Here is a 27,729-nt window from a genome sequence, read left to right as displayed (position 1 = left end):
AGTAGTTCCCGAAGCTGCATTATGAGCTAACTTCTAGCTGTAAACCAGCATTTTATACGCGTAGACAATTTTTTTCCTTTCCATTTTTAATATTTTTCCACACATTTTTTTTGATAATTCCGGATTTCACCCTGAATAAATTTAAAATATAATTTATACACGATCAAAATAAAAAATAAATAATTATGATTTATCGACACTTGTAATCAAACTTTTTATTCGTTAATACAAGAATTTTCTTTTAAATGGGAAACGTCATATGAACTTCCCGATTTATCCTTTCCGATAGTTGGTGGGAAACTTACCGAACCGGCCACTCCTCAGGGATTGAATCCATGAGACTGACTAAGATTTATCTTTATTTTTATAAACATTTTCAATCTTTTTAAATGGTGAAATAATTTCGTTGCAACGATTATTATTATTATTTACTTTACTAGTAGTACTCATTATCACCCAATTAAAAGGATGATTATGCAAGAACAATACTTATCATTAATTTGGAGAAGATGCTTGTAGAAATATTTATAGATTCATTTATAACTACTAGGAAGGTGTCAAGTCAACCACTAAGTTGGTAAGAGCCTTAGTCAAATGATAAGATGATCAAGTCAAATAGTAAGTGGATTGTCTTAGTCAAATGCATCACCTAATTCTTCTATTCGATCAAAATTAATATGTCGGTAGAATAGAATCAATTTGATTCGGTTTAATTTAATTTGTGTGTGAACTAAACAAACATTTTTGATGAAATCAAATGATTTACTCATGGATATCGAATTTATATTATATTTTCTCCCATTAAAAATTAATTTAAAAAATACAAAATACAACAATAATTCACCCCCAAATCAAGAATGGAAGAAAAAGTCAAGTCAATTCATTTGACTTGATTAGAACCACAAGTAGGACCGTCCAATTAAGGTTGATTGATTGCTTCAACTAGCTTATTCTAGTTCACTAATAGCTCGATCATAACCTCACTAGCTACGACATTACTAAGTTGATAATCGGGTGGCAAACTTGCATCAATAAATAATGATTCGAGTCGTAACAACTAAGACATAAAATCCTTGATCTACAATACCTAATTTACCTCCTTTTATTAGACTGTGAGGCCGACCATGAGGAGTGCTTGACGTGAGTATAATGACATTCTGCATCAACTAATAGCTCGATCATGCCTCCGGAACTATAGAACAATGGTAAGAAATGAAACGAACAATAAAGGTTAATCGGTGAGTTTATTCATCTAAGTGTCCTAAATCCTAATAATCAATGAAAATTTTTCGTAAAATCGAATAGATCACCTTCAAAATTAATCGATTGTGTCATCATTGAACCAATCTAGTCAATTCAACTCGACTGGCGTAACCTAATAAAAGCATGCACCATGACCACCACTATGAGAACTTCCTCGGTCCACTTGGGAAATTCTCACTTTTGTGGAGCCAAAGAATAATTAAAAGTTAAAACCAAAAGCCCTAGAAAAAGTGTTTCTATTAGGCTTTAAGTCAAGGAACCAGCCTGTTCTGCCCCTTGAGAGAAAAAGGACGTCCCAACCAACTTCCTCAGGAAGATCATTATTGCACGAAGAGTATGAACTTGCATGCCTTTTGACCAGTAACCAAAGTGTTTACCACTTCGATTATGAAAAGACAAACAAAAGGAGAAAGTGAAATGCAGGAAAGAAAAAAAAGAAGAGAATATTGTGTTTTATTTAATTTTTTTTAGCTTCTTCAATCATAAGAAAGACACCCAGAATTCATGTTAGGTAAGAGGACAGATTAGACATTATATATATATATATATTTTTTCCCCCATTTAAATATGAATATATTGGGGGAAAAAATGAGTTTCTTGTCCATTTCCACACTTGTTGATTGGGTCAAACTAAACTCAAAATTTTTCCACATGAACCGGTCAAGCATACTGTTCAATTATCATAGAACCCCACTGAATAAAGCACATCAAAATTAACAATGTATAATCTAAATTAAAGCAAAATTACCTTCAATGGAAGAAGCATTCTCCTATGCTTACCAAAGCTCCTGAATTTCATCAGCTGACAATACTTGGCAACTGCATTCATGACCCACAACACAATTAATAATATGTAAACAAATATTTAATTAATTTTATACTATTTCATATATTTTATAATGATATGAATGATACACCTACATTTTAACATGATTAATATGAGACAATATGAATTGCCATCCTAATATATAGACACAATAGAGAGTCATATTCAGGAAGGAAAAAAAAACTTCTTTCAAAGCTTCTTGTTCAAGTTTACTCTTTTCTGCCTTAGGAACGCCATCTGAAAGCGTGACATCAACAGCAATACCTGCAAACACCAAAAGTTTTATACTAATAAGAACTAAACGATAAACATTAAACAATACACAAATAGTTTAAGCATAGCCAAAAGATGCATGCATAGGCGAGATTATAGAGGCAGAGCTGTACTTTACTATCCCCTATGTGTGATTCTATACAATTGACGTCCATTTTCCTTAAGCACATGAATAGTAGTTTGTGATTTTCACTCAAGCTTCAGGCATGTAGCTACCATTTTGTAACTTGTCCTAGAAGATTTTGGTCTTTTCCTTAGAATGAAACATTTTATTTTGGAGGTTGTTCCGGCCAAATACCGCGGATTGTCAAGCCACCAATCAATGAACAATCCGACGTGAGCGACCTCCTGAATGAGCTAGGATGCAGGAGACGATCCGAACCTGAAACACACTTGAAAGAGAGGTTAGACTAGTGTCGGGGAGTCCTGACAGACCACGCTGATGCTCAAGTTAGGATTCTGAGGCAGATGGTGAAATGTAGGAGAGAAGATAACACTAGTAGAGTTTTCGAAATCAAACTTGGAATAAGGTTGTGGGCTAAGCCTTTTATAGCCTGCTCAAGGCATCTCCACGTTGGACGGGATAGCCCGTATAATATCCTGCAAAGGGACCAGATCCGACAGTCGTTTCCTTATATGCAGAAAGAGGGGTATCTGAGAGGACCGAGTCTAATAAACTCGTAACCACTTGTACATCCTCAGACTGCTGCATGTCCGTGAGAATATTCGTGTTCTCCTTTAGCAAGGCACGTGAGATAGTGGTTCACCGAAGACGTACAGGTGGAGTCCAGGATGAGGCGGAGTGGTCGAGAGGTCGAGATGAGACGCTTGAGATGGCCAAGACGAGACGATTGAGATGGCCGAGACGAGACGCCTGAGGTGGCCGAGATGAGGCTAACCAAGACGAGATGTCTGAGATGGCCGAGACGAGACTGACCAAGACGAGGTGCCTGAGATAGCCGAGACGAAACTGGTCAAGACGAGAGTCTGAGATTGTCGAGACAAGGTTGGCCGAGACGAGAGACTGGCCGAGGTGGCTTCGGGATCTCAAGTCGAACCCCGGACTGAGCCCAGGCTGCGTCCGAAGGACGGTCTGAGCTCGAGGTGTCAGATATCCCACTCTGGTGGGATTGGGTCCGCGTTGACCCGGCTTACCACATCGGTCCGGACCTTGACCTTCGCATGACTCTTGACTTTTACACCAGAAGGAGCCACGTCCCCTACGACACCCGCATCAGAGCTTATAGAAAGTTAATCTAATAGGCAAATCTTTGCCCTTTTAACAATATAGAACAAACCAGGACTAGTTGCACATACAAGCAAAAATCAACCCATGCTATTGAGTAAAATGTAAAGCAAACAAAAGCATACACATTATACTCGGTACAAGTTGCATAAGCTGGCGATCTTGTTTGATACAATCATACAAAGACTTTGGAGTCTGATATTGTTAAAATGGTCATCATTTCCTCAATTACGCGTTAACCAGAGCTAAAATATGGTGCTACTCGCACATACAAGTAAAACCAATTCATGGTATTTAGTACCAATATGAAGCTACTAATAGTTGACATGCATTGTCTAGTGGGATGTTGTTACCTTATTCACATGCAAGTTGGGATTGCCAAGAACCTGTTTGTTGATTTCCCCCTTTTAGGTTAGCATTGTTCTTCTATGGGTGTATGGTTTGTTGTATCGTTTCACCGAGAACCTGAGGTTTCATGGTAGCATTCCATCTTAGTTGAACTTTGTAGACTAACGTGGGGTTATCAATATCCTTGTCAATCGCATAAGGTTTTCATCGAAGATCATACAGATTCAGAAAACATAAGAAAACCCCACTCGAAACCTGCAACATCAAACCTACTCACAGCACTTGTTCAAGGCCAACTTGAGCTCGCTGCAGCACGCGGCGGTGGGGAGCGCCGACGTCAGCATTGCACCTCTACATGAGCTCGGCTCCATCGGATCGCAAGCTGTGGCTGCCGCCGGGCACAGGAGAACTGGAGCAACGATGACGAAGATGGAGATTGTTGGCAGTTTCATCATGCCCAATGAAGGAGAAGGTAGGCTATGGAAGAGCGCCGACGCCGCCGGACTCGAGCGCGGCCGCGAGCACGATTTGATTGAGGAGGTTTTGGAACCGTGTTACTTGGGGCTCAAGGAAGCGGATTTATGCGGGCAGTCGGGTCATCGAGGGATTGTTGCCGTGGGACGTCCGCATCAAAAGACTTACTGCGTCATGGGTTCCGTCAATTGGAACCGTCCGACTCCAGTGTGATGAACGGTAGTGATGAGTTTGATGGGCGAGCTGGCTGACGACATCACGTCGGTTCAATTTATCGACAAAACCAAGTCAACAGCTAGTTCCATCTGGACCGTCAATTGCTTCTTCTCCTCCTTCGCTTCATCTGGATCGTTCGTCGCCGCAAGGCACCGCCGGCTCTGTTGCGTTCATCTGGATCCTTCTCGTGCACCGCCGGCGACGAAGCGGATGAAGAAGGGAAGGAAGCCTACTGAGGTGATCAAGATTAAGCGCCAGCCCGACGTCCGATCTTTTCCTCCAGGCTTCGGCCTCCCCGCGGTCGCCGACTCCTCCTCTGGCAGCCCGGCTGTGGTGAAGATTAAGCGCCAGCCCGGCATCCGCCCGTTTCCTCTGGGCATCGCTGCGGTCGCCGTCTCGTCCTCCTGCAGCAACGCCTACACGATCTACGATGAACTCGGCAGCACGGCTGAGTCCCGATCGATCGAGTTCGATTTCCTCGTCCTCTGGCGGTTAATTTCCAATGCATCCGGAGATCTGTCTCCTCGGTCTCTGCCTCCACGTTGTCGCTGCTGCCGGTGCAATTGCAGCGAGGACATCCCGAGGAGCACGGCGGTCTTCCTGGCGCCGCCTGCTGATGTGCAGGATCCGGCGACGTCTTCTGCTGAAGCTGAACCTGCTTCGTGGCTCCCGCCTCCAATATCGCCTCCAGGCTTCCTTCACCGGCGATTCGACGTGCTACTACGATTTCGATTATTTCATGTGCTAATCGATCGGTTAGCTACCGCCTCCCTGCTGATGATCCGGCGACGCCTTTTGCCGAAGATACTGCTGCTTGGTGGCTACATGGATGCTGCTTCCTGGCTTCCGCCTCCAGTATCGTATCGCCTGCAACTTCCTTCACCGGCGGTGTTTTCTACAGTCATTGTTGATCAAGGTGTAATTTTTGAATGTTGTAATTAACTTTAAACCAAGGTGTTTTCTGCAATAAAACAACTTGGAAAATTAGCCGGGCATTTTTGAGAATTTCCCGTTATTTTGCCATATCGGTCCGTTCCCAAGCTGGCGGAGATCTCACCCATTCATCGTCCGACACGCGCCCATCCTCGTAACGACTCATTATTTCAGAGGCACGTCCTTGTCCGAACGGAAAAATCCCGTCGCGGCCTCACGGGGAGCGGGGCTTGACCAATCCACACGTGCTCCAAAGCAATGCATCAGCTGTATCGTAACCAACACAGTGCAGCTTTCTCGTCGTATCTGTCGATCGAAAAGTGGGAAAAAGTCGATGGCACCTTCGCCCTGTTCCGTAAAGTTCCTGTACCGTATCCGGCGCGTGCAGCTGTCCAATCTCCGTTCAACGGTACGTTTTCCGTGGCCTTACTCTTCTAAAGCGAAAAAAAGAAAATGACTACATTAACACTGCTAGCAGCTTACCCACGCGTTCACCTGTCTATTTGCTGGTGGAAAAACAGCGGGTCCGCGTGGATGAGGAACCATTATCCAATGAAAGCCGAGTATTTGCTGGGGTACAATTGATCCATAGGGACGATGGGTTCATTTATTAAAAGGATTCTATCCGTGGAGATACAAAATGAGCTTCGAAAGGAGAGAGAGAGAGAGAGGAGCCACTGGATGCTGCTGCTACTGGAATCGATCTCTGACTGATCGCGTTGTGGTCTCTGGTTCAATTGATGCGCGGTGGATTGGAGCTCAGATAGGTTGTTTTCCCTTCTTAAATCGTGATAAATTTGAGTTCCTCGGGAAATTTGAACGGGATAGGGTTCAATTCCTATGGATCTCGAGTAGAGCCGGTGCTACTGGAGGGATGTCGAGATCAGAATGGAGGATCGTGATCTCTTGGTTTTTATGGCTTTTGCTGGTATTCCGCCCCCTGGTTCTGGTTTGCTCCAACTTGGAAGGTCTGATCTATCATTCTTGTTTGGATTATGCTGTTTTTTCTCCACTCGGACGATTTGCTGGTAGTAAGAGCTTTTTAAGTGAAGGAGTTAGAAAATTTAGTTGGTTTTTCTTTTGTTCCATAGCTATAGGAGTCGGATGTGTCTCCTTTTTTAGTTTAAATTAGATGTAGATGTGGCTGACCCTTTTCGGAGTACAACAGAAGCTTTTATAGTTAGATCGAGCAGTTCAGGTTGGAATTACTTTAGGCACTTTCCTTTTTCTTTCTACTGATGATTAGTTTTCTTCTTCGACACACTCAATAATTAAGATTCTAGGCTTTTGCCTTTGTGATGTAAAAGACGAGTTTTTAAGGAATATGGCTATGCAGAGAGCTTCTTTTTCTTGTTATTATGAGACCACCAATCATATCCAACTTTTTAAAACTGGTTTAGCGTAAGATTTGACTTCTATGAATCCATAATCATGATGAATCCTTTCGTTCATAAAAGGGATTCTTAACTCTTGATCCGTTTTGCTAGTAACATGTCACCCTGTTCTTATTATTCAATCCATTACAATCATTTAACATCACGTCTTTATCAATGCCCTTCTTCTAAGTGAATCTGTTGCAGAACTATATGTTGAACCTTAAAATTAGTATTGGTGGCGAGCCTGAACTTAAACCTTCAAAGATTTGTATCATTAGTCTAAGAAGTTTGTAACAATTTAAGATTTTTTACTATTAACAAAATACTGATAAACTTGAAACAATTCTTTTATAATGATACATTCAAACTAAATAAAAACTGAACTATAGATGGAAATGCATCTAGAGATAAACCAATAAAAATTCAAATTGGAGTACCCTAGCTTAGGCTACTTAAGATATGGATTTCATAGGTGTTGGTCGTTGGTATCGTGCTAATTTCACAACCCACTCATTAGTTTTTGCACTTAGTTAATTGTTCCTGTGTTCTTGAGTATAATTGGCAGTTGATCTCATATTGATGAATAATCCTTGGATGGTGGTGCTTATCAGTACTATTTAGAAGTTTGAGTTATTGTAAAACATAGTCATTTGCGAAATATTTTGAATTGTTAGTGGTAACTTGATAAAATTTGCATCACGTGTAATTCTTTAGCAAGGCTACATGTTATCTTATTTTAAATTTCTGCCTTTTATCACTCTCTTGTTGTATTAGTCTTTTCGTTCACTGATCCCTGAAATCAGACAACACATCTTTGTATCACTAGGCTTCTTTATGCAGTTCTATGGGAACTTTAACACATTTCTAATGTTCGGTGTTCCTCTTCAACAGGTGATGCACTGCATAGTTTAAGGACCAATCTTGTTGATCCAAACAATGTCTTGCAAAGTTGGGATCCAACTCTTGTCAACCCATGTACATGGTTCCATGTTACATGCAGCAATGAAAATAGTGTCATAAGAGTGTAAGCAAACATATGCTAGATTTATGACATTGAAAATCAAGCTTTGTCTTCATTTATCATAGTATTATATTGTTTGTACATATATCTTATGGATATTCTTTGTCTAATTTCTTTCAGTGATCTAGGCAATGCAGCATTATCTGGCCAATTAGTCCCTGAACTTGGTCAGTTAAAAAATCTGCAGTACTTGTAAGTTTGTTATAATTTCTGCAAGCTATCTTCATGTTCTTTCATGCATGGTGACTTCACGCCACTATTAAGAAAATTTGTACGTATGTTGTTCTCTTTGATAATTATTGTTTACTAAAAATTATAATGAAAATTTAAGGAAATTTTTGGTCTACAATAATATTCTGAAAACTATAAAATGAAATTGAGGATTTAATAGAGTTTTTAATAAAAAAAATCAGAACAGTGAAAACCTATTTGGTGTCATAATAGAATCATTTTTGGCAAGTAAAAAAATGTGAATACAAAACTTCATTCAGGTTCCAAAGAAAAGATTTTTGAAGACATCACTTGCTTGGTGCCATTGTCTTCAAGTTGTCTTGAAGGTAGCCATCAATTAGAACAGCTCCATATCACCTGTTTAAGGTGATGAGAAGCAGTATTTAATCCTTGAGTTAATGATTTTGGCTTTTTCACCGTCCTAGTATAAACCTGTTCTTCATACTCTAAGATATTCCAATTATTCTTTTATAGAGTACTTCTGTTCACCTGAATGGCTTTTACTTAGTTCTTTCTTGCTAATTGTTATTTATGAAAACATTCATGGCAGGGAAATCTACAGTAATAACATTAGTGGGACAATACCAGTTGAACTGGGGAATCTAAGAAACCTTGTGAGCTTAGACTTATATCTGAACGATCTCACTGGTGGAATACCTGATACATTGGGGAACCTTGTGCGGCTCCGTTTTCTGTATGAATACTCATCCTTTGGCTAATTAATTTGCACTTCTTCATTCTTCTTTTCCTTAAGTAATCCTTATTTCTTTGCATATTTAATTATAAGAACCATTTTGTTGGTTGCCTGTTGTTTAGAAGTTGATGACCATTGAAACTAGCAATGCATGTATACAGGATCATGCAAAGTAATAACTACAGAAAGCCTTACATATGGTTTTTTGTTGCTGTAACCTTTTAAGTAGTTAATATTTCTTGAAGCATTAACTACGAAATTCTATGCTGACCTTGAATTGACACACAGACCATTGAATTTCACCCAAACTAAGCAGTCAAAATTTACCATCAAGTTTTGCTCATTATTTCTATGTTCATATGGGCATTGAGCATGCTTGCTGGTAGTTGGAGTCATGCCATGCATTTGCTGAGGAAAATATAATATATTTGGTGGTAAATCAATCCATCTTGAAGCAAGAAGGAAGACTCCCAGAAAAACAATATAAGAAGGATAAAATAGTTTTTTAGCTTCAGAGTTTGGACTAAGATCACCTGCTGAAAAAATCTACTAGGTAGCCTCACAAAAATATGATGATAGAATAAACTCGTGCTTTTTTCAGTGTTTACTCAATAGTGTATTCTGATTTAGACATTATTTTTGAAGCAATGACACGGTTTCCTAATCTCTCATCTGTTGGAATATATGTGGAAGGGCAGCCGACTCAATAACAATAGCTTGTCAGGTCAAATTCCAGAATCTTTGACACGGATCAATTCGCTCCAAGTTCTGTGAGTGTCCGTGTCTTCTATATTCTGTTTCATTTTACTTTTTTTTTTATTATGGTGTTCATAAGTCATAACTGACACAAACATCCAGGGATCTATCAAACAACGATCTATCTGGAGAAGTTCCATCAACTGGTTCCTTTTCACTATTCACTCCAATAAGGTATTTTGCCATTTTATATTCTGGAGAATAGTAAAAGCTATTGACATAATGATGCTAAGATTCTCAATATATACATAATTGCAGTTTTGCCAACAATCCTCAATTATGTGGACCTGGCACCTCGAGACCATGTCCAGACTCTCCTCCATTTTCTCCACCTCCTCCGTACAATCCTCCTACACCAATAAGTTCACAAGGTGATATGTAGGAAGCTTATTCTCGTGCCAAAAGCATGGTCACATTTTTCTTTTTGTGCATAGCAAAGAACTCAAATATACACTTGTTTACATATGTTAAGAATATTTCCTATGGATGGATTTTTATGTAAATGGTGCAGTAAACCATGTGCATCTTTCATTAAATATAGTTTTCTGCTGGGGAACAAAGAGCTTTCTCCAAATCTATAACAAGCAGTAACTTATGAACATGGACATGAATCTATTCTAGATCAACTGCATGAACACGAACCTATTCTTACAATTGGGCTCTGTTGAAGAGAGTTTCACTCATTAAATCAACTGCTATCTTGGATCTCTTAATTTTTGTAGTATTTTCTTTAGTCATACTCCAGAATTTATCTTGATTAACATGCATTTGTAAGTCTCCTTATTGCTAAATTGAATGGGACATTATATGATTTCTCCTTGTTTTGACTTTTTCCCCGTCCCTTTCCATTCATCCAGATCCGTTACATGAACTTTTAAGAAAATTTCATTTTGTTTGCTAGGGTTTACTCTTTTGCAAATTGCTCCTCAAAGTTTTAGTAATGCTAAAATCATCTCAGAATTTTGGTTACATGCCACAATATTAGTGACTTAAGTCTATTAAATTTGTAAAAGCCTAATAAAAATGATTGTAGTTGTTACAACTAGAAAACCCGTGTATACAATTGTATTTGTTGTTTGAGCTACATCTTTTGAAAAACATGGAAAACAATTTCCCAACTTTGTGCAAGCATAGTATTTAACATATGAAGTAGTAAATTTCAAGTATATGAATGCTTAACTGAGCCTACTAATAAACTTCTTCAAAAACATGATGCATAGATAGTTCATGAGGGATGAATCACGAGCTTTATTTGTGGATTTCTTGTAAAGAGCTTTGTTGATAAACTATTCACGAGCTTTGCTTATAAACACGAAGAACAGAGTTTGATCATATTTATGTTCTTCTTCATATCCTATGTTGTTAAAATCTAAAAAATGGTCAAGTTTGTTCACTTAATTTTTCAAACAAACATAAGTGAGCTCGGAACATATCAGGTATTTATCATTTGGTATATTTATAGCCCTATACCTCATTTAGTCTACGAATGAGAAACTAAATAATGAACTTTGATAGTAATGCATGCATATTATCTTTAACTAGGAAATGGTGTGTCCCTCACTGGAGCAATTGCTGGGGGAGTTGCCGCTGGTGCTGCTTTGCTGTTTGCTGCACCTGCAATTGGATTTGCATGGTGGCGGCGCCGCAAACCGCAGGAACATTTCTTTGATGTACCTGGTTAGTTTACTTGATCGATTCATATGCTATAATAGGAACATTATTTTATATTTTAAATTGTACTGCACAGCTGAAGAAGATCCAGAAGTTCATCTTGGCCAGCTTAAACGATTTTCTTTGCGTGAACTTCAAGTTGCGACTGATGGATTCAGCAACAAAAATATTCTTGGTAGAGGTGGGTTTGGGAAGGTCTACAAGGGACGGCTTGCAGATGGCTCATTAGTAGCAGTAAAAAGGTTAAAAGAAGAGCGCACGCCAGGTGGTGAGCTTCAATTTCAGACAGAAGTTGAGATGATCAGCATGGCAGTTCACAGAAATCTGCTCCGCCTTCGCGGTTTTTGCATGACACCGACTGAACGTTTGCTTGTCTATCCATTCATGGCTAACGGAAGTGTGGCATCTTGCTTGAGAGGTAGTCTTTCGTCCTCCACACCACACACTATGTATCTACATTTCCAAGCATGATAGCAAAGAAATATCTCGATTGAAGTTTCTGTCTATATTCTTGACCATTTGTGTAGAGCGACCTCCATCTCAACCTCCACTTGATTGGCTTACCCGAATGCGAATCGCAGTGGGAGCTGCAAGGGGCTTGTCATACCTGCATGATCATTGCGATCCGAAGATCATTCATCGGGACGTCAAAGCAGCTAATATACTATTAGATGAAGAATTTGAGGCCATTGTGGGTGATTTTGGCTTGGCTAAACTCATGGACTATAAGGATACGCATGTTACAACTGCTGTTCGTGGAACAATTGGTCACATTGCTCCAGAGTACTTATCCACAGGAAAGTCTTCAGAGAAAACTGATGTCTTTGGGTACGGAATCATGCTTCTGGAGCTCATTACTGGGCAAAGGGCTTTTGATCTTGCTCGGCTCGCAAATGATGAGGATGTCATGTTGCTCGACTGGGTAAAGACAAACAAATTTCTTCGAACATGCTAACGAATTGCTTCGACCCGATTTTAAATACAGTTCAATTTTGCTTCCAGGTGAAAGGACTTCTGAATGAGAAAAAGCTCGAAATGTTAGTAGATCCAGACTTGCTCAGCAACTATATAGGGGAAGAGGTGGAATCACTTATCCAAGTTGCCTTGCTCTGCACACAAAGTTCCCCAACCGATCGTCCCAAGATGTCAGAAGTCGTGAGAATGATCGAAGGTGATGGTCTTGCAGAGCGATGGGAGCAGTGGCTGAAAGTGGAAGTGGTGCGCCATGAGTTTGAGATGGCACCACACCGCAACTCTGAATGGGTAATCGATTCCACAGACAATCTTCGTGCAGTGGAATTATCAGGGCCAAGGTGATTACAATTACATCACTTCATCCCCGACCCTGTCCACCCCAGGTGCCCATTCTGTTTCCAGTTAGATTTGTTCTGTTCATGTATCCTATGGCAACTGATCAGTTTTTTTTTAGCAAAAATCAAAAGGGTGTTTTTTTTTTCTTCCAATCAGACCACCTATTTTGATTTTTTTTAAATGAAAAGGACATCCCATCCTATTGTTCAATCATTCGGTATTATTATCTCCCATTTAAATCTTGAATCGCATTATAACAACTATTAAACTGTAGCTGCTACAATGTGAACATGAATTTCTATTTACATTGTAGCAAATTACGATTTCATAACTGCTATAACGTGAATCTCTATTCACGTTGTAGCCGTTACGGTTTTCGTAACTGTTACAATGCGTCTGATCGGTTCAGAAATTAACCAGGAGATAATAGTACAGCCCTGCAGGGGTAATTGAGTTATTGTACACGGTTGAACAGTAGGGTGAAATCCCTTTTGATAAAAAATCAAAATGGGTTGCCTAATTTTTTTGATTATCTTCCTGTTGTTACTGTTCACTTTCCTTTCTTTTAATCCAAATTTTAGTCTAATTGTGCAGGAGATGAGCCGACCACCTTCTCTATGACTAGCAATATTTCACTCGAGTAAGCAATCCGGATCATGCAACAAACAAATTCCTGGGTAATTTGTCAGATATAATCAAGAATAGTGCTACTAGTGTACTGTGTACATGTGTTTTCCTGCATCCATTATTTTAACCACCAATTCCATATACAAGGAATATTAATCATTGTTTGTTTATATTAAGATTTTATCTAGATTTTCAGATACGATCTATGAGATCTATAGTTATATCGATAGATTTATGTTGGAAATATCAAGATAGGTGATTTAAATGTGTTGTGAATATTCTCTGATTTCACTTTCAAAATTACTGATGCATACAAACAAACTAGACTGATTCATCAATCCTGTTCATAGTGGCTGTTTCATTCTCTTTTTGTTCATACATTTAAAGTAACACAAAATCAAAGATACATGAGACATGGACATGGAGACCCATTTCCTTCAGTATGATTGAACGCCGGCATGAGTCACACGGAGCTGTTTGTGACCCGCAGATACTCTCGTGTTCGTGAAGCCCTCCGAGACGATCCCGAGCATCGGCTGGTGCATTACTGGCGCGCACCATATCTCCGCAGAAGCGACAAGTTATCAAACGAAGCGGGCACATCGAAGATTGGTGTTCGACCTTTATCACATGAGAAAATGAAGGTATCGATGTCAAAACAGCTAGAATCATGGTTCATGTTTACAACTACAGCAAAAGGTAGAATCTGTTATCCCAACGGTCTCACACGGTCGGTCTCACAATCATCTATGAGGAGATAAATTGAGAAGCTACAAAATAGGTCGAAGAAATGATCTACTGAATTAGGAGAAACTGTCATGAAAGCTAATAGAGAATGCAATGGAAACAAAAGCAACAAGTCAATCTTTGTGCAGGAAAATGGTTTACAGATCCAATGAAACAACAACAAGACGAAGCCATACGGGCCAGCTACACGCCGTATCGTCAATTGAGCTTCGTCATATCATTCTGATGCCCCTAATGTTTTTCACTCTGATTGATCAGAACTTTTCGTGAACATATAATACATCGAAAAGATATATGAAAGATCTGTGTGATCATGTATCTGGAGCAATGGACACATGAAAGGAACTTCAACACTGAGGATGCGAAACTTGCAAAAAAATTAGCTCCTAAACCAAGAGTTGCATACCATTTGTTCCTTCTCCAGCATCACTTCGCGTGGGCAGTGAAGTGGTTCAAGAAACACCCACATGTGCTTCTCCAACTGACCTTGTTGAAAGGCTTGTCCACATTCATCACAATGTACATGGTTTGCCGCCGCCGCCTTCTTAAGTACGACTCCGCAGCCATCGTATCGACAATGCAAAATGGTGCGGTTGGATATATAATGTTTGCAATTTCAGCATTCTACAGATTCAACATCAACTCGCAATGGAACAGTAGCACATTCACCAACCTTTCGCTTATTGCCGTCTTTATAAGCCACAGAGATTTTATACCTTGTGAGACCTTTGAAGCCAAAGACACCAATGCTATAGGCCTGACTATCAGAGCCTTTGAACCCATCTCATGAGCTATTATCAAATTAAGACGATGCCCGATCATCACAAAGTACACTTTGAACCTTTTTAATCTGGATAAGAAGTTGAAGTATATCATGATCTTGCAAGAATCAAAGTGATTTGTAAAGTAAAAGTGATCCAGAGACTAGTTGCCTGATGCCATTGCCATTGCCAAGCAAGTGAGTTGATCCACTTGAATAGATTCAATATCTGACATTACAGAACTGAAAGTGGCCATTATCCACCCAAAAAGTAGCATGACTTAATCTTCAATCCAATTAGGTAAAAGAATAGTGGTTCACCTATAAAGTTATACTGTGAAATATAAGTATCACTGAAAAGTGGCCACTGTACACTGTATTTTATACACACAACTGGTAAAGTGTTGGCCAAGTTTGTCTGAAAGCAACCTCTGGTTATTTGCTTTTGTGTCATCAACATGTTTAGACAAAGCACTGAAACTATCAGCAAAGCTCCATGGTTGACTCACTACATCTAGCCTTGCACTCACCTATTCCACTCATCGTCTTCAGTGGAGGGTCATCAGCTAAATCAGCTCAGAGGACTGAACTGTGAGTCATATATTATCTGTAAAGTTGATCAAAACATATTCAAGTTCTTTGTCCTTGTGCATGTTTTTACAGCTCTGTAAAGTGCATGCATCTAGATGTATAGCTGCAGCTGCTCTTTCTGACTTTCTTTGTTGGTGAAGCTGTACTAGTCTGGAAGCAAAATGCAAGTTGGTCTCTTGTGATGTGACCAGATTGCAGCAGAGATATCACTTCAACTAGAAATGTAATACAACAAACTTAGAGAATAATAACATGCTGTATCAGAAAGAAAGAAAGATGTTGGAAGTTATTCCAAAAAATTATCAAAGATTGTTGTTGAAATTACAAAAATAATAAATAATCTCAGACGGCCAAATAGAGAAAGAATATCTGCTAAATTATCTTTAGTGCAGTAAAGATTTTATCTCAATTGGTCCAGTATTCGACATTCACACACGAGTCATTTGGGTTCAATGCAATCCTAGCTTTAAATTTATACAATCTGTGGGCTTATGTATAAGAAAGAGTAAATTTTAAATATATATGTTCATTTTAGCGTTTTAAAAGATATATATGGATTCCATCGGATCTAACAGTGGTATCATGACCATATGTGAGGAGACCACGACGGAGGAGGGCCCATACATATATTCATAATCTCAATACTTCTAATATATTATAAACCAATCATAATGTCATGAAACTTTCAATATGAGATAAAATCTGTATGCCCCCGTAGCATAGTTGAGTAAGTTATGACAGAGCAGAGTTGTTAAAGTGGGTAAGGGTCGAATATCAACTAAGTCGAAGCAATGCCCTCCTCTATCGTGGTCAACAACAAGTTCTAAATTTACCTCCTCATAGATAGTCATAGGATCGACATATGTAAAGTCAATGGGATGACAGATTCTACTTTAATGCTGAAGGGGTAAAAGTCTGTCTTCTTCCTTTCCATTTCTCTTGTTTCAGTTCAAATTTTAACAAAAGATTATTAATACCTGACGACTGTCCTAAGATAAAGAAGATTAGATCACACCAAATATTGCATAATAACTGATGGGGAACAGTTGAGGCATTTAGGAGGAATGTATTCGATTCTATGAATCTGATACCAGGGCATCAGACAACTGATATGGCATAGAACTAACTCTAAGGAATATTTTCTGAAAAACTAAGAAAGAATAAAGCTTGATAAAGTGTTGATCAGAATTATCTTAATCACTTTATCTTATAAAACAAACAAAAGAGAGGAGGAATTACTTTAGAGATATGGTGATATATGTCTGCTTCGTAAAGTTTGAGGTGTACCTGCAACTCGATCTTCACCTCTCTTTGTGCTGTCTGTCCACTTCACTTCGTCCCTTCTCCTAACAAGTGACCGAACCACCACCCACTGTCTTTTCTGGATACCATTTCACTTGCGTATTTTATAAGCAAAATTGCATATCATCCCAGCTAAACTCCATTTTAGCATCCACGTCCTCGCAAATGTGACAGGATAATGAATAGGATTTGAGTCAGATTATCATCTATCTATATTTATTATATTCATCTCTATTTTCATTTTTATCTTCGTTCTTATTCTCATCGGATGAATATTCATGTTTCATTTTCATCCTTGTACCTATCAAAAGATCAAATATACATCTCTATCCTTATAGTCATCTTCTTTTCTGCAAAAAGGTGGAATCCGTCACCTCAACGGCCCCACACGATCAGATCCTACGATCATCTGTGAGGAGGTAAATCGAAAAACTCATCTCCAAACAATACCATTTTGGTGCTATTGATTTTCAAAAGCAACACAACTGTGATGTTGATTTTCAAAAATCAACATTTGGATTTGAAAATCAATATCAAAGTGGTGACAACACCACTTATATATATAGAAAACTGATATCCTGTGTGTTTGTTTGTATGTGCGCGTTGCGCGATAGAAGGATCCGAGCGTCTGGATCACTTCGGACGTTTGAAATATGAACAACAATAGTTTTTATTATTTATTTATTTTTTACTTACGGTTAAACCATTTAAGATTTTTCTTTTAGAATTAAGGGGTTGAGTTATAGTATTAAACACAAAAAATTTTCAAAACGAACAAAATTTAAATGTTCATAGGATGTGCCGAATTATTCTCCCGCACTTATTATCTCATACACCCGGTAAGCAACTAATTTTTTTTATTTTAATTTTTTTATTTAATACTATAATCAACCCCTAAACCCTAAAAGAAAAATCTTAAATGGCTTAGCCGTAAATAAAAAAAATAAATTCTCATATCCAAATACTCAATTATTTAATCGAGTCTAAAAAATTTCTCCCTACCCTCCTCTATTCAAATCGGATATCAGATCCTCCATCGGGTTCAGAAGAAATTATCATCGCTACTCACAAATGATGGTGGTTTATGTAATATTAGAGAGTTTAAGAGGGGAAATATAATTAGTGCTTTAGTAAATTTTAGTTTTTTTTTTTTGCACTAACTTAATTTAATTATGTTAGGTATTATTTAGGTCAGATTATATGTATAATGGAACTTAATAAGAAGAAACAAAAATTGATAAGTAGTACCGTTTGATAAAAGCAAGCACCTTTGTCTGGCTTTTGACTCTGTAGAAAGTTCATTAAATCCAATGACCACTTTGAATTGTGAATGCTTTGTATATTTATGAATTAAGATAAAGAAATAAAAGATTGGTGAAATCTATAAATACAGAACTTCGTCGCCAAGTCCTCATCGTGATTCATATGGAGGTGAAAGATCACAGAGTTCCCGTCACCGCCGGCGCCGGCGAAGGCCGGACCCAAGCGGTCGATGGAATGCCGAGGGGCTGCGGTAAGCTCGCCGGCTTCCACGCGGGCTACTTCCGCATCAGCCTCTCGCTATGCGGCCAGGCATTGCTGTGGAAGACGCTGAGCGAGCCGGGCGGCGGCGGCGCCTCCGCCGCTCGCTCGGCGGCTCTCCGTCACCTGTCGCGCTCTGTTCCGGGCGCCGCCCACCTGCTCCTCTGGTCGGTGGCGCTGGCGGTGCTGGTGGGCCTGTGCGCGCTCTACGCGCTCCGGTGCGGGCTGCGGCGCCGCCACGTGGCGGCTGAGTTCTCGCACCCCGTGGGCGTCAACTACCTCTTCGCCCCCTGGATTTCCTGGCTCCTCCTGCTGCAAGCGGCGCCGGCGGCGGCCGCTCCTCTGTGCCGCCCCCTGTGGTGGGCCTTCGCCGCGCCGATCCTACTGCTGGACGTCAAGATCTACGGGCAGTGGTTCACCGACGGGAAGCGGTTCCTGTCGCTGATGGCCAACCCGACGAGCCAGATGACAGTGGTGGCGAACCTGGTGGGGGCGATGGCGGCGGCGCGGATGGGGTGGGCGGAGGCCGCCACCTGCATGTTCTCCCTGGGGATGGCCCACTACCTCGTCCTCTTCGTCACCCTCTACCAGCGCTTCGTCGGCAGCAGCAGCCTCCCGGCGATGCTCCGCCCGGTGTTCTTCCTCTTCATCGCCGCGCCGAGCATGGCCAGCCTGGCTTGGGACTCCATCGCCGGCAAATTCGACATCGGCTCCAAGATGCTCTTCTACCTCTCCCTCTTCCTCCTGGCTTCCTTGGTAAGGATGCCCCTAAACTTTCACTAATTTCAAAATCCCAAGCCTCAAGGGTATTTTCGAAAATAAATTAAAATTTGGGGCGTATCGAAAAATGATCGGCAGGCGTCGCGGCCGGCGCTGTTCAAGAAGGCGATGCGGCGGTTCAACGTGGCGTGGTGGGCGTACTCGTTCCCGCTGACGATGCTGGCGCTGGCGGCGACGGAGTACGCGCAGGCGGTGAAGGGAGGCGTCTCGGACGCGCTCATGCTCTTCCTCTCCGCGCTCTCCGTCATCGTCGTCATCGTGCTCGTTGTTTTCACCGTCGTCAGGACCGGCGACCTGCTGCCCAACGGCGGCCACGACCCCTTTGCGCCGCCGCCATCGCCATCGCCGCTCGGGTCGCCTGATTCGTCCCCTCGCGAAATCTCTCATGCTGATATATAAATAAAACTGCGTTGACCGATCGATTTGAGTGAATTGATTATTACATGACAGATTTATTGAAATGGACAAGAATTGATCTCGACAAAAAGTCAAAATAATGTCCTCTCCCAAAGAAATCATTATCTTGACTAATTGAATTTTTATCAATTTATCTCTGTTTCATCGTAAATGATTATGAAATCGATTATAGTAATCGAGACTACTCCTTTAAAAGATTTTTTTATGACAAATTACACCTTCTACTAAAGAATTAAATGAAATACTTACTACTCGGGATAAGTCACTTCAATTGACCTCTTACAATCACACCATAATCTCGAAAGCTTATTTATCTGATCATTGAAGTATAGGAATCTGATCATGAATAACCAGCAAGATAATTCCGAAGGGCAAAACATAAACTTAACACAAAGAATGAATTTAACTGATTGAATTTCAAAACAGTATGACTTGACCTGACCCATCATGAGGCCAAATTCCTGATAGTAGTGCTCAAAATGCCTGATAGATAGCATCAGCTCCTGCCATCTCTTTGCTCCTTCAGATAATCTGAAACTTTCTGCTCACTTTCTTCACGAAGCCAGTAATGCAGAGGTAGGAGGTGATTCATAACCTGTCATTTCTGACATCACAAGATCCAACATTTCATAAACCTTCAATGATTCTGGGTGCCTCACACCCCAACTGAAGAAAGTATGAAGTTGATTTCTTGTCTGAATTGAGCTGCACCCGACGTTCTTCTTCATTCCTAAGCGTCTCATTTCGCTTCTCACCTTTGCGACATCTCTCCATCTGCCACAAGAAGCATATGTGTTCGAGAGCAAGACATGCCCTGCTGAATTATGCCGTTCTAATTCCCACAATCTGTTTGCTACTCTCTGGCTCATGTCCTCATCCCTAAAAGAAGCAGCAGCACTCAACAGAGCTACCAATGCATTAGCTTCTGGTTTAATTGGCATCGTGCTGATCAGCTCCTCTGCTTCCCGGAGATGGCCGGCTCGAGCTAGCAAATCAATGATGCAGGTGTAGTGTTTCGCCTTGGGCGCGATGCGATGAACCTTTTCCATCGAGTTGAAGTACTGCAATCCTCTATCGACTAAACCACGATGCGAGCAAGCAAACAGAACAGCCAAGAACGGAGCATCGTTCGGAGTTACCCCAGCTCTTATCATTTCATCGAACATGGTTATGGCCTCATCTGCGTAGCCATTATCTGCGAGCCCTTGGATCATTGCAGACCAGCAAACTAGGTTTCTTTCAGGCATCTCGGAGAACATTCTCATGGCACTCTCTACGTCTCCAGATTTTGCGTACATATTGACGAGTGCCGTTCCAAGGAAAACCTCATTTTGAATGCCAAGTTTCACAATCCTATCATGAAGGTTCTTCCCCTTGTCAATTGAACAAAGATTTGCACAAGCAAGTAGCACACTGGAAAAAGTCATCTGGTTTGGCGTTTGTTCTGAGACTAGCATTTTATCGAACGTCTCTAGTGCCTTGGCAGAATGCCCATTTTCTGCATAACCGGAGATCAATGCGTTCCAAGATGCGACATTCCTTTCGGGCATCACTTTGAAAAGTTCTTCAGCTTCTTCTATCAGATCATTACAGCTATAACCTGCTATCATTGAGTTCCAGCATACTGTGTTCTTCCCGAGTATCGAATCGAAAACACGGCGCCCGTCCTTTGGGGTTTTAGACTTGCAATACATATCGATCAGAGAACTGGAAACGAAAATGTAGCTCTCAAAACCAACCTTCAATGTGTAGCAATGCACAGATTTCCCAAAGAGAGAATCCCCGCAGGCAGCTGAGCTGCTGATAGCACTGGCAAGACAGGAGCCATTAGGCTTACACCCATCGCGAAGCATGAGGCAGAAAAGATTCATAGCTTCCACAGCCTGCCCACTCTGGCCATACCTTGCAATCATGGTGCTCCAAGAGACCTCATTTCTCTCCGGCATTTCATCGAACAGCTGACGCGCTTGCTTCAAGTCTCCCATCTGCGCGTACACATCAAGGAGGATCGTCCACGAGACAACGTCTCTTTCCTCCGTCTCGTTGAACACAGCCCTCGCCTTCTCCAACTCGCCCACTCTGAGGTAAAAACTGATCAAGGAGTTACGCACGGAGAGATGCCTATCGAAGTTTGTCTTCACAATTAGAGCGACGATGCACTTCGCCAGATCGAACTCGCCTGCAAGCACGCAAGCTTTGAGGACACACGTAAAAGTCACCTCGTTCGGCATGAGGCCGGACGCAAACATGCGGAGAAAGTTCGTCAGGGCGTCGTGGTGAAGCCCGTTGAGGACGAACCCGCTGATGAAGGCCGTAAACGAGACGACGGTCTTGCAGGGGCTGCTCTCGAAGTAGGCAACGGCGTCGGCGACGTCTCCGCGCTTCATATGGCCGTCGACCATGAGCGTCCACGTGACGGCGTTCCGCTCGGTCATTCCGTCGAACACCTGGCGCGCGGAGACGAGGTCACCCGAGCGGGCACTCTCGGCGATTGCGAGGTTGAAGGAGAAGAGGCCGGGAGTGCGGCGGGACTCGGCGAGGAGGAGGTCGCCGTCGGAAGGGCGGCCGGAGAGGGCATACAAGGCTCGGATCTTGGAGGAGACGGAGGGGTCGGCGGAGATGCCGGCGCGGAGCGCATGGGCGTGGAGGGCCAGCCCGAGGGCGGCGAGGCGGCTGTCGAGAGTGCATTGACGGAGGACTGAAGCGAAGGTCTCGGCGTAGGACTTAAAGGCCTTGGGGGAGGTGAGGGAGCGGCGGCCGCCGGCGAGCCGCCTCTTGAAGGTCCGAAAGAGACGGCGGCATAAGGGCATAGGCGAACTTGGAGACCAGCACAGCGTCCACGAGCTGAATGAACCAAATAAAGCCGGCGATTTACAAAAAAACCCAATTTCAAAAATAACATTCTGCTCCAAACTTTACAAATTATCAAACTAGCCACTTTATTTTTAAAAATAGCGATTATAGCCTTGCTTTTGTATTATGATTATAGCCCGTGAATATAATAAAATCTCTTTCCGTAAAAAGTAAAATCCATCATCTCAGTGGTCCCACACAGTTAATTTCATGACTATATGTGAGAAAGAAGAGGGCATTACCTCGGCTTCGTCTAAATTTGATCTTTACCTACTTCAACAATTTTACTCCGTCGTAATCAACTCAACTATGCTCTAGGAGCAAATATAGTAAATCTCAAATTAATCTAAGAGTGTGAATTCTCGAAGTCTGCCCTTTCCATAATTATGTCATTGAAAACTCACACTATTTATCCTTAAGGGGGCATTTGATTCAGATAATCTTAGTAAAATGTAGAGTTATCAATTCTTCTAATCGAACAATCTTTAGGTATGAAAGAGCCTATTGCTCAAACATCGCTAAGTAAAATATAGTATAAGATGATTCATTAGGCACGAGATAATTATTATTTTCTTCATAAAAAGGTGACCCTACACGGCTTCAAACGATTGGTCCTACAACCATTTGTGAGGAGGTAAATCAAAAAACTATAGTTGACCACGACGAAGGAAGTGAAATAATTATCTCCAACAACATTTTCTGTTGCTTACATATCATCAGAAGAAGAAGAAAAGGAACAAGTGTACGTAAGCTATCAATACATTCTCATAAAAGGAAGAAGAAGAAGAATATGCATGATCATTTCAAAATCGAACAAACATTTAACCAACAATTTTGGGTAGAAATGCCAAGAACAAAGTGTACCACCCTATGCACACATCAAGCATTTGATTGATAAATCTATGCAATAGAATCCTGAAATCTTCAAGTCTTATATTTTTAGATGAGTCTCAGTTCATATTCACCTGCCATCGTGATGTATCTCACCCAAGGAAGGGCTTGGTATCCACTCTTTTCGATAATTTTCAGATATCGAACCTGAGCAATTGATGCCATGATCGTTATCTAATGATTTATAAACCCTAGTAAGAAGTTGTGAAGAAGAAAAGTACCTGTATTCCGGAAACAGTGAAATAAGGGATCTCAAACTTCACACGAATAGGAGCCTTTTTCTCTGAAGTTGCATCTTCTGCAGTTATACTGGGAAAACTGAATTCTGCCCTACACATGTAATCCTAAGTTCGTCGCAAATAACACTAATGTCAATGCATGTACGTATGAACTTGACAACAAGTAAGATCTGGCATCATTTGGCCTGTCGAAAATAATTGCATCATACCTTGCCGCCTGGAAAGGATTTTATTTTCCAGACCAGTGCATCATTTTCAGGCGCATATGAAGCAGAACCCATGGATGCCTTGATGTTAGGATTGGTGGCATCTGAAGGTACAGGCAGCTCAATTTCCACATTTGTTGCAGTGCTAATAGCGTGTAAGGAAATGACGATAAATGCTCTTCAGAAAAAGGATCTTTTGATACAAGTGAAATAGTAGGTATCTTGGTCCATGACAATTCACAAAGGGAACTCAGCTAGTACCTTCTTTCCTTGAACTGACTTCTTGCCTTGACTGTTATCTCTGTACGACTTCGTGAGTGCCTCGCGACTTGAGCTTCCACCCAGATTGGAGGCTTCACCTGAATGATCAGGATGACTAGTTATGAATAAGATAAAGAATGCCTAAACATTCAGATTTATTTCCATACAACAAAAGAATAATGTTAACCTGAGTGCTAAGTCTGTATGTCATTAGATCAAAGGACCCATCTGGTGGTATGAATGATATTGTCCTGTCATTTTCAAACCGCGCCAATCGGACACACCTTAAATGATAGTGTGAAAATGTCAATAATATTGCCTTGGCATACAGCTGAAGAGTCAAAAGGTTCTCTTGATAAAAAAAAGGGTGAAGAAAGAGTGTATAAGAGAATGAAAAGACCAGCTTACTGGTGAAACTTTATATCATCTAAATCGATAGCTTTTCCTTTAGCTGTCTGCCCTTGAGCTTCCAAAAGTACTCGATCATTGAGCCCAAGTTTACATTCAGGCATTCCACTGTATACATTGGGCATGAACTGTATTCAGAGTCCAATTTCTCAAATATGTGATTCTAGTCACATGATATTCTCTGTTTTGCTCACCACATGAACTACTTTTACATTGTCTTATCAAATGATACATACCTTCCAGCTCACTACCTTTTGTAAAAGAGAAACAATAATAATATATCAATTTCTAGCAGAAATAATCAAATAACCCTTACTCATGGTAAGAAATTGAAGAAATTACAACATCTAAGGCAGTAGTATGAATACAAGCACATCCATGATCCATTTGTTCAACAATCATTTGATAAAGCCATTACAAATTACTTCAGCATCCAAATTACTTCTGTAGTACGACTCCCAATCTTGTCTAACACACTTTCTGGCGATTGCTACCTACCTTCATAGATAAAGGTTGTTACAAGGACAAACTGTATCATGACCTTAACTTGAGCAATAGTATTACAATGAGATTGGTGGACAATTAAAAAGTGTTACCAAGCACCGGCACTTGAAGGTGCTAATTTCTTATATGAATTGATGAATTAGTAGTCATGTGTTAAGCACGGTGTTCAATTCTAAAAATTAATTATAAAATATCACTCAATAATTAAACTCTCATCAGAATTTGGCATATCAATTGAGTACAACATATTGGGTGCATCCCATGCAACCTAGTAACCTTCAATGTTGAAGTTCACTAATTGCACAATCAAGGTTTGTTTATCGAATTAAAATGTTCTTAATTGTTTATATTTTTATTGACGATCCAAGTTCTATAATTGTATCTCATGTCTCATCCACAAGTTTACTTAGTGCATCAATCAATTAATCTATACACAACTACAACAGGATTACATCTTTAGATATTGCATCTCGTGCCATAGGGGAAAAGTATAGGAAGCTAGGAACATATTATCATATCTCATCATAGTAAGACGAAATCTATGAGCTTCAACATAACTACAATGTACTTACATTAATCTCCATATATTTTCCACAATTTTTCACATCCCCCAAAGGCAGTATTATATGTTTGTCATTGATCACGCCAAAATTAACACAATGGTTTAGTAAGAGTCAATTTACAGCATTATATATCTAGTGATGATCCATTTAGGTTTAGTGGTTATATATATATAATATTTTAAGTACTCTGCAACAACCATCTAATTCTAATGCCTAAAACAGCACAAAAATTGAGGCCTAGGAACATCTGGTATCTTAAAATAACTATGGCACCAAAATTTCTAATTATCATGAGCAGATAAACACAACACTCAGATGACTGCAACTTTATTTAAAATAAGTCTCATAATACATAAACACAGCACACAGATGCCTGAAATTTTAAAATAATTGTCATAGGCACGTAAACCCAGCACTGAGATGCCAACAACTTTTTCAAGAAAAATAAGAAAAGGTTCAATAGAAATCCCGTAGAGTACTTTGTGGCTTAGGTCATATAAGTGATTATATATAAAACTGCTCACCGAATACAGGTTAGTGAATGATGGTGCCTTGCATTGTTAAACATAACAAGTATCATTATGGTTTTTATTCTTAGACAATGCCTTAAAAGAACGCATCCAAAAACAATAGCATAAAATTCAATTGATAAGTAGGGAAGAAAAAAAAATCAAACAAATTAAAATGAGGATAAGCTTAAAGACGACTTAAAAAGAGAAAACAAACTAACTAATCCCAAAATAAATGAAGAATACATAAAGCATAATCTAAATGAAACGAAAGAAATATGACAAAGAAATCCACCTCAAGTATGTTCTCATTTTCAATGCCCCAACAACATCAGAACGAATAATCTGTCCATTGCTGTTGACAAGTATATTTACACTTTCAATCACATCCAAGAACACCTGTGAGAAAAAGAATGTGACCACATCTTTTCAGAGGATAATTAGATAATCAGTGATTGATAAGAGTCTGCAATGATGGAAGACATAACCTACTTCATTGTTCTTATAACGTATCCCTTCACTACGCCAAGACACCGCATTTGTGACTGCCATTGGAGGCCTCTGTGCAACTTCCATTCTATATGCATCTGTCTTAATGAACTCACTAAGAATCTTAGCTTCTGTGTATTGAGGGTACCCAAAGTCCATCATCTCATCAAGTAATTCGTACTGCCCATATTAGCCAGTGGTTCAATTTCAAGACTCTAGAATACGACACTAAAGAGCAAGTACAGAAGAAACAAGATTTGATCTGATTTAGATGGCGTAGGTACGCCAAACACCATGCAGTGGAAAATAAATAGGTTTTCGACTCACCACAACGACAAAATTATCTCTCAGGGACTCTTCCTCCAGCTTCTCGAAATAGTGTTTAAATACCTAGATCGAGAAGCACTCTAAGAAACTTAGTGACAAAGTCATTCCGGGAGCAGAAAATAATATCAGCCCTAAGGAATGCTCACATCAACGACGCGATGCAGAAAAAGAAGGATGCTGGCAGCATTGCAATTCTGCCTCGCAGCCGTCATCAGGAAGACATTATTGTGCTGGACGAACATATAACTGATCCCATCATCGATCGCCACCGGCGAGTGCGACTCCGCATCCACCTGTCACCAAAACGCAGTAGCTCAAGATTCCACCTTTCCGCCAAAAAATGAACAGGACAAACCAACTTCGGCGTTTTGAAACTGATCTCGAGTCACCTCCTTCTCGATGAGCTTGGTGAAGAAGCGCTCGGCCTGTATTGCAGACACGTCCCCGCGGTAGTCCCGCCAGATGAGGACGCGGCCCTTGATGTCGAGGAGGAACAGCGCCGAGACGGCGCCCGCCATGGAACCGGCGCCGCAACGCGAGGTCTTCTAGGATCAGAAGCGGATCTGAGGCGGGGGCGAGGATCCAGCCTTGGCGTTGCAACCCATTCCCGCCAGAATTCCGCTGTCGGACAAGGGAGAAGCGATCGAACAAGGAAACAAGATTGAGAGGCGAACTAAACAGAGAAAAAAATGGATCGACACGATCAGAATGTAGAGAGAAGGATCGAGATCTCGGAAGGACGTCGGCGACGAAGAGCACTTGTTCTTCCTCCTCCTCTCTGAGAATTAATTTGTCAATTTTTCAGGTGAACGAGTAGGGAAATGGAAGACGAGGTTGAGGCGGTGGTGTTGTGCAATTTGAGCCGATCCACGGCGATGTAATTGAACCGGAATTCGGTTTAGACCGGATTATCATTAGCACGTAAATGAATGGAACGTTTATAAATAAATTTGATAAATAAATTTAATATTTAATTTAATAAAAATTCAATTCGTATAATATTAATTAAATAAATAAATTTAAATAATTTATTAAATTAAATAAATAAATTTAAATGTATATGTATTTAATTTGTCATAGTTGAAAATAATATTA

General features: G+C 40.5%; 4 protein-coding genes across 5 annotated transcripts; 2 read left to right on the top strand and 2 right to left on the bottom strand.

Annotated features, from left to right (window-relative positions):
* The first annotated feature begins 6,233 nt into the window (after window positions 1-6,233).
* Window positions 6,234-13,475, top strand: LOC141836352 (LRR receptor kinase BAK1). 2 transcript variants are annotated; one of them, XM_074723820.1, is made up of 12 exons: window positions 6,234-6,547; window positions 7,847-7,979; window positions 8,097-8,168; window positions 8,758-8,901; window positions 9,600-9,671; window positions 9,760-9,831; window positions 9,916-10,028; window positions 11,200-11,334; window positions 11,405-11,746; window positions 11,910-12,250; window positions 12,331-12,686; window positions 13,234-13,475. In XM_074723820.1, exons 1-11 carry the CDS (start codon window positions 6,454-6,456, stop codon window positions 12,643-12,645), a joined length of 1,833 nt encoding a protein of 610 aa, XP_074579921.1. In that variant the 5' UTR covers window positions 6,234-6,453; the 3' UTR covers window positions 12,646-12,686; window positions 13,234-13,475. The 2 variants fall into 2 exon arrangements, with proteins under 2 accessions (XP_074579921.1, XP_074579920.1); XM_074723819.1 differs by having other exon boundaries at window positions 11,856-12,250.
* Window positions 13,476-18,063: 4,588 nt separating this feature from the next.
* LOC141836666 (S-type anion channel SLAH1-like) lies at window positions 18,064-19,389 on the top strand. The gene is made up of 2 exons (XM_074724173.1): window positions 18,064-18,943; window positions 19,046-19,389. The coding sequence occupies exons 1-2, from the start codon at window positions 18,092-18,094 to the stop codon at window positions 19,364-19,366; spliced, it is 1,173 nt and encodes a 390-aa protein (XP_074580274.1). The 5' UTR covers window positions 18,064-18,091; the 3' UTR covers window positions 19,367-19,389.
* A 242-nt stretch (window positions 19,390-19,631) lies between these two features.
* LOC141836491 (pentatricopeptide repeat-containing protein At2g36980, mitochondrial-like) lies at window positions 19,632-22,194 on the bottom strand. The gene has a single exon (XM_074723996.1). It carries the CDS (start codon window positions 22,192-22,194, stop codon window positions 19,939-19,941), a length of 2,256 nt encoding a protein of 751 aa, XP_074580097.1. The 3' UTR covers window positions 19,632-19,938.
* Window positions 22,195-22,988: 794 nt separating this feature from the next.
* On the bottom strand, window positions 22,989-27,439 carry LOC141836179 (AP-1 complex subunit mu-2-like). Its single transcript, XM_074723605.1, has 11 exons — window positions 27,024-27,439; window positions 26,781-26,927; window positions 26,635-26,697; window positions 26,311-26,487; window positions 26,114-26,217; window positions 24,243-24,350; window positions 24,022-24,118; window positions 23,835-23,932; window positions 23,577-23,718; window positions 23,350-23,472; window positions 22,989-23,275 (listed from the first exon to the last, which is right to left on the bottom strand). Exons 1-11 carry the CDS (start codon window positions 27,150-27,152, stop codon window positions 23,177-23,179), a joined length of 1,287 nt encoding a protein of 428 aa, XP_074579706.1. The 5' UTR covers window positions 27,153-27,439; the 3' UTR covers window positions 22,989-23,176.
* Window positions 27,440-27,729: the final 290 nt, after the last annotated feature.

The sequence above is a fragment of the Curcuma longa genome, chromosome 10, assembly GCF_044706935.1.
Source record: "Curcuma longa cultivar G26 ecotype Majalengka, Jawa Barat chromosome 10, ITB_CL_G26_1.1, whole genome shotgun sequence".
Taxonomy (NCBI): Eukaryota; Viridiplantae; Streptophyta; class Magnoliopsida; order Zingiberales; family Zingiberaceae; genus Curcuma; species Curcuma longa.
This window is presented reverse-complemented; position numbering and strand designations above follow the sequence as displayed.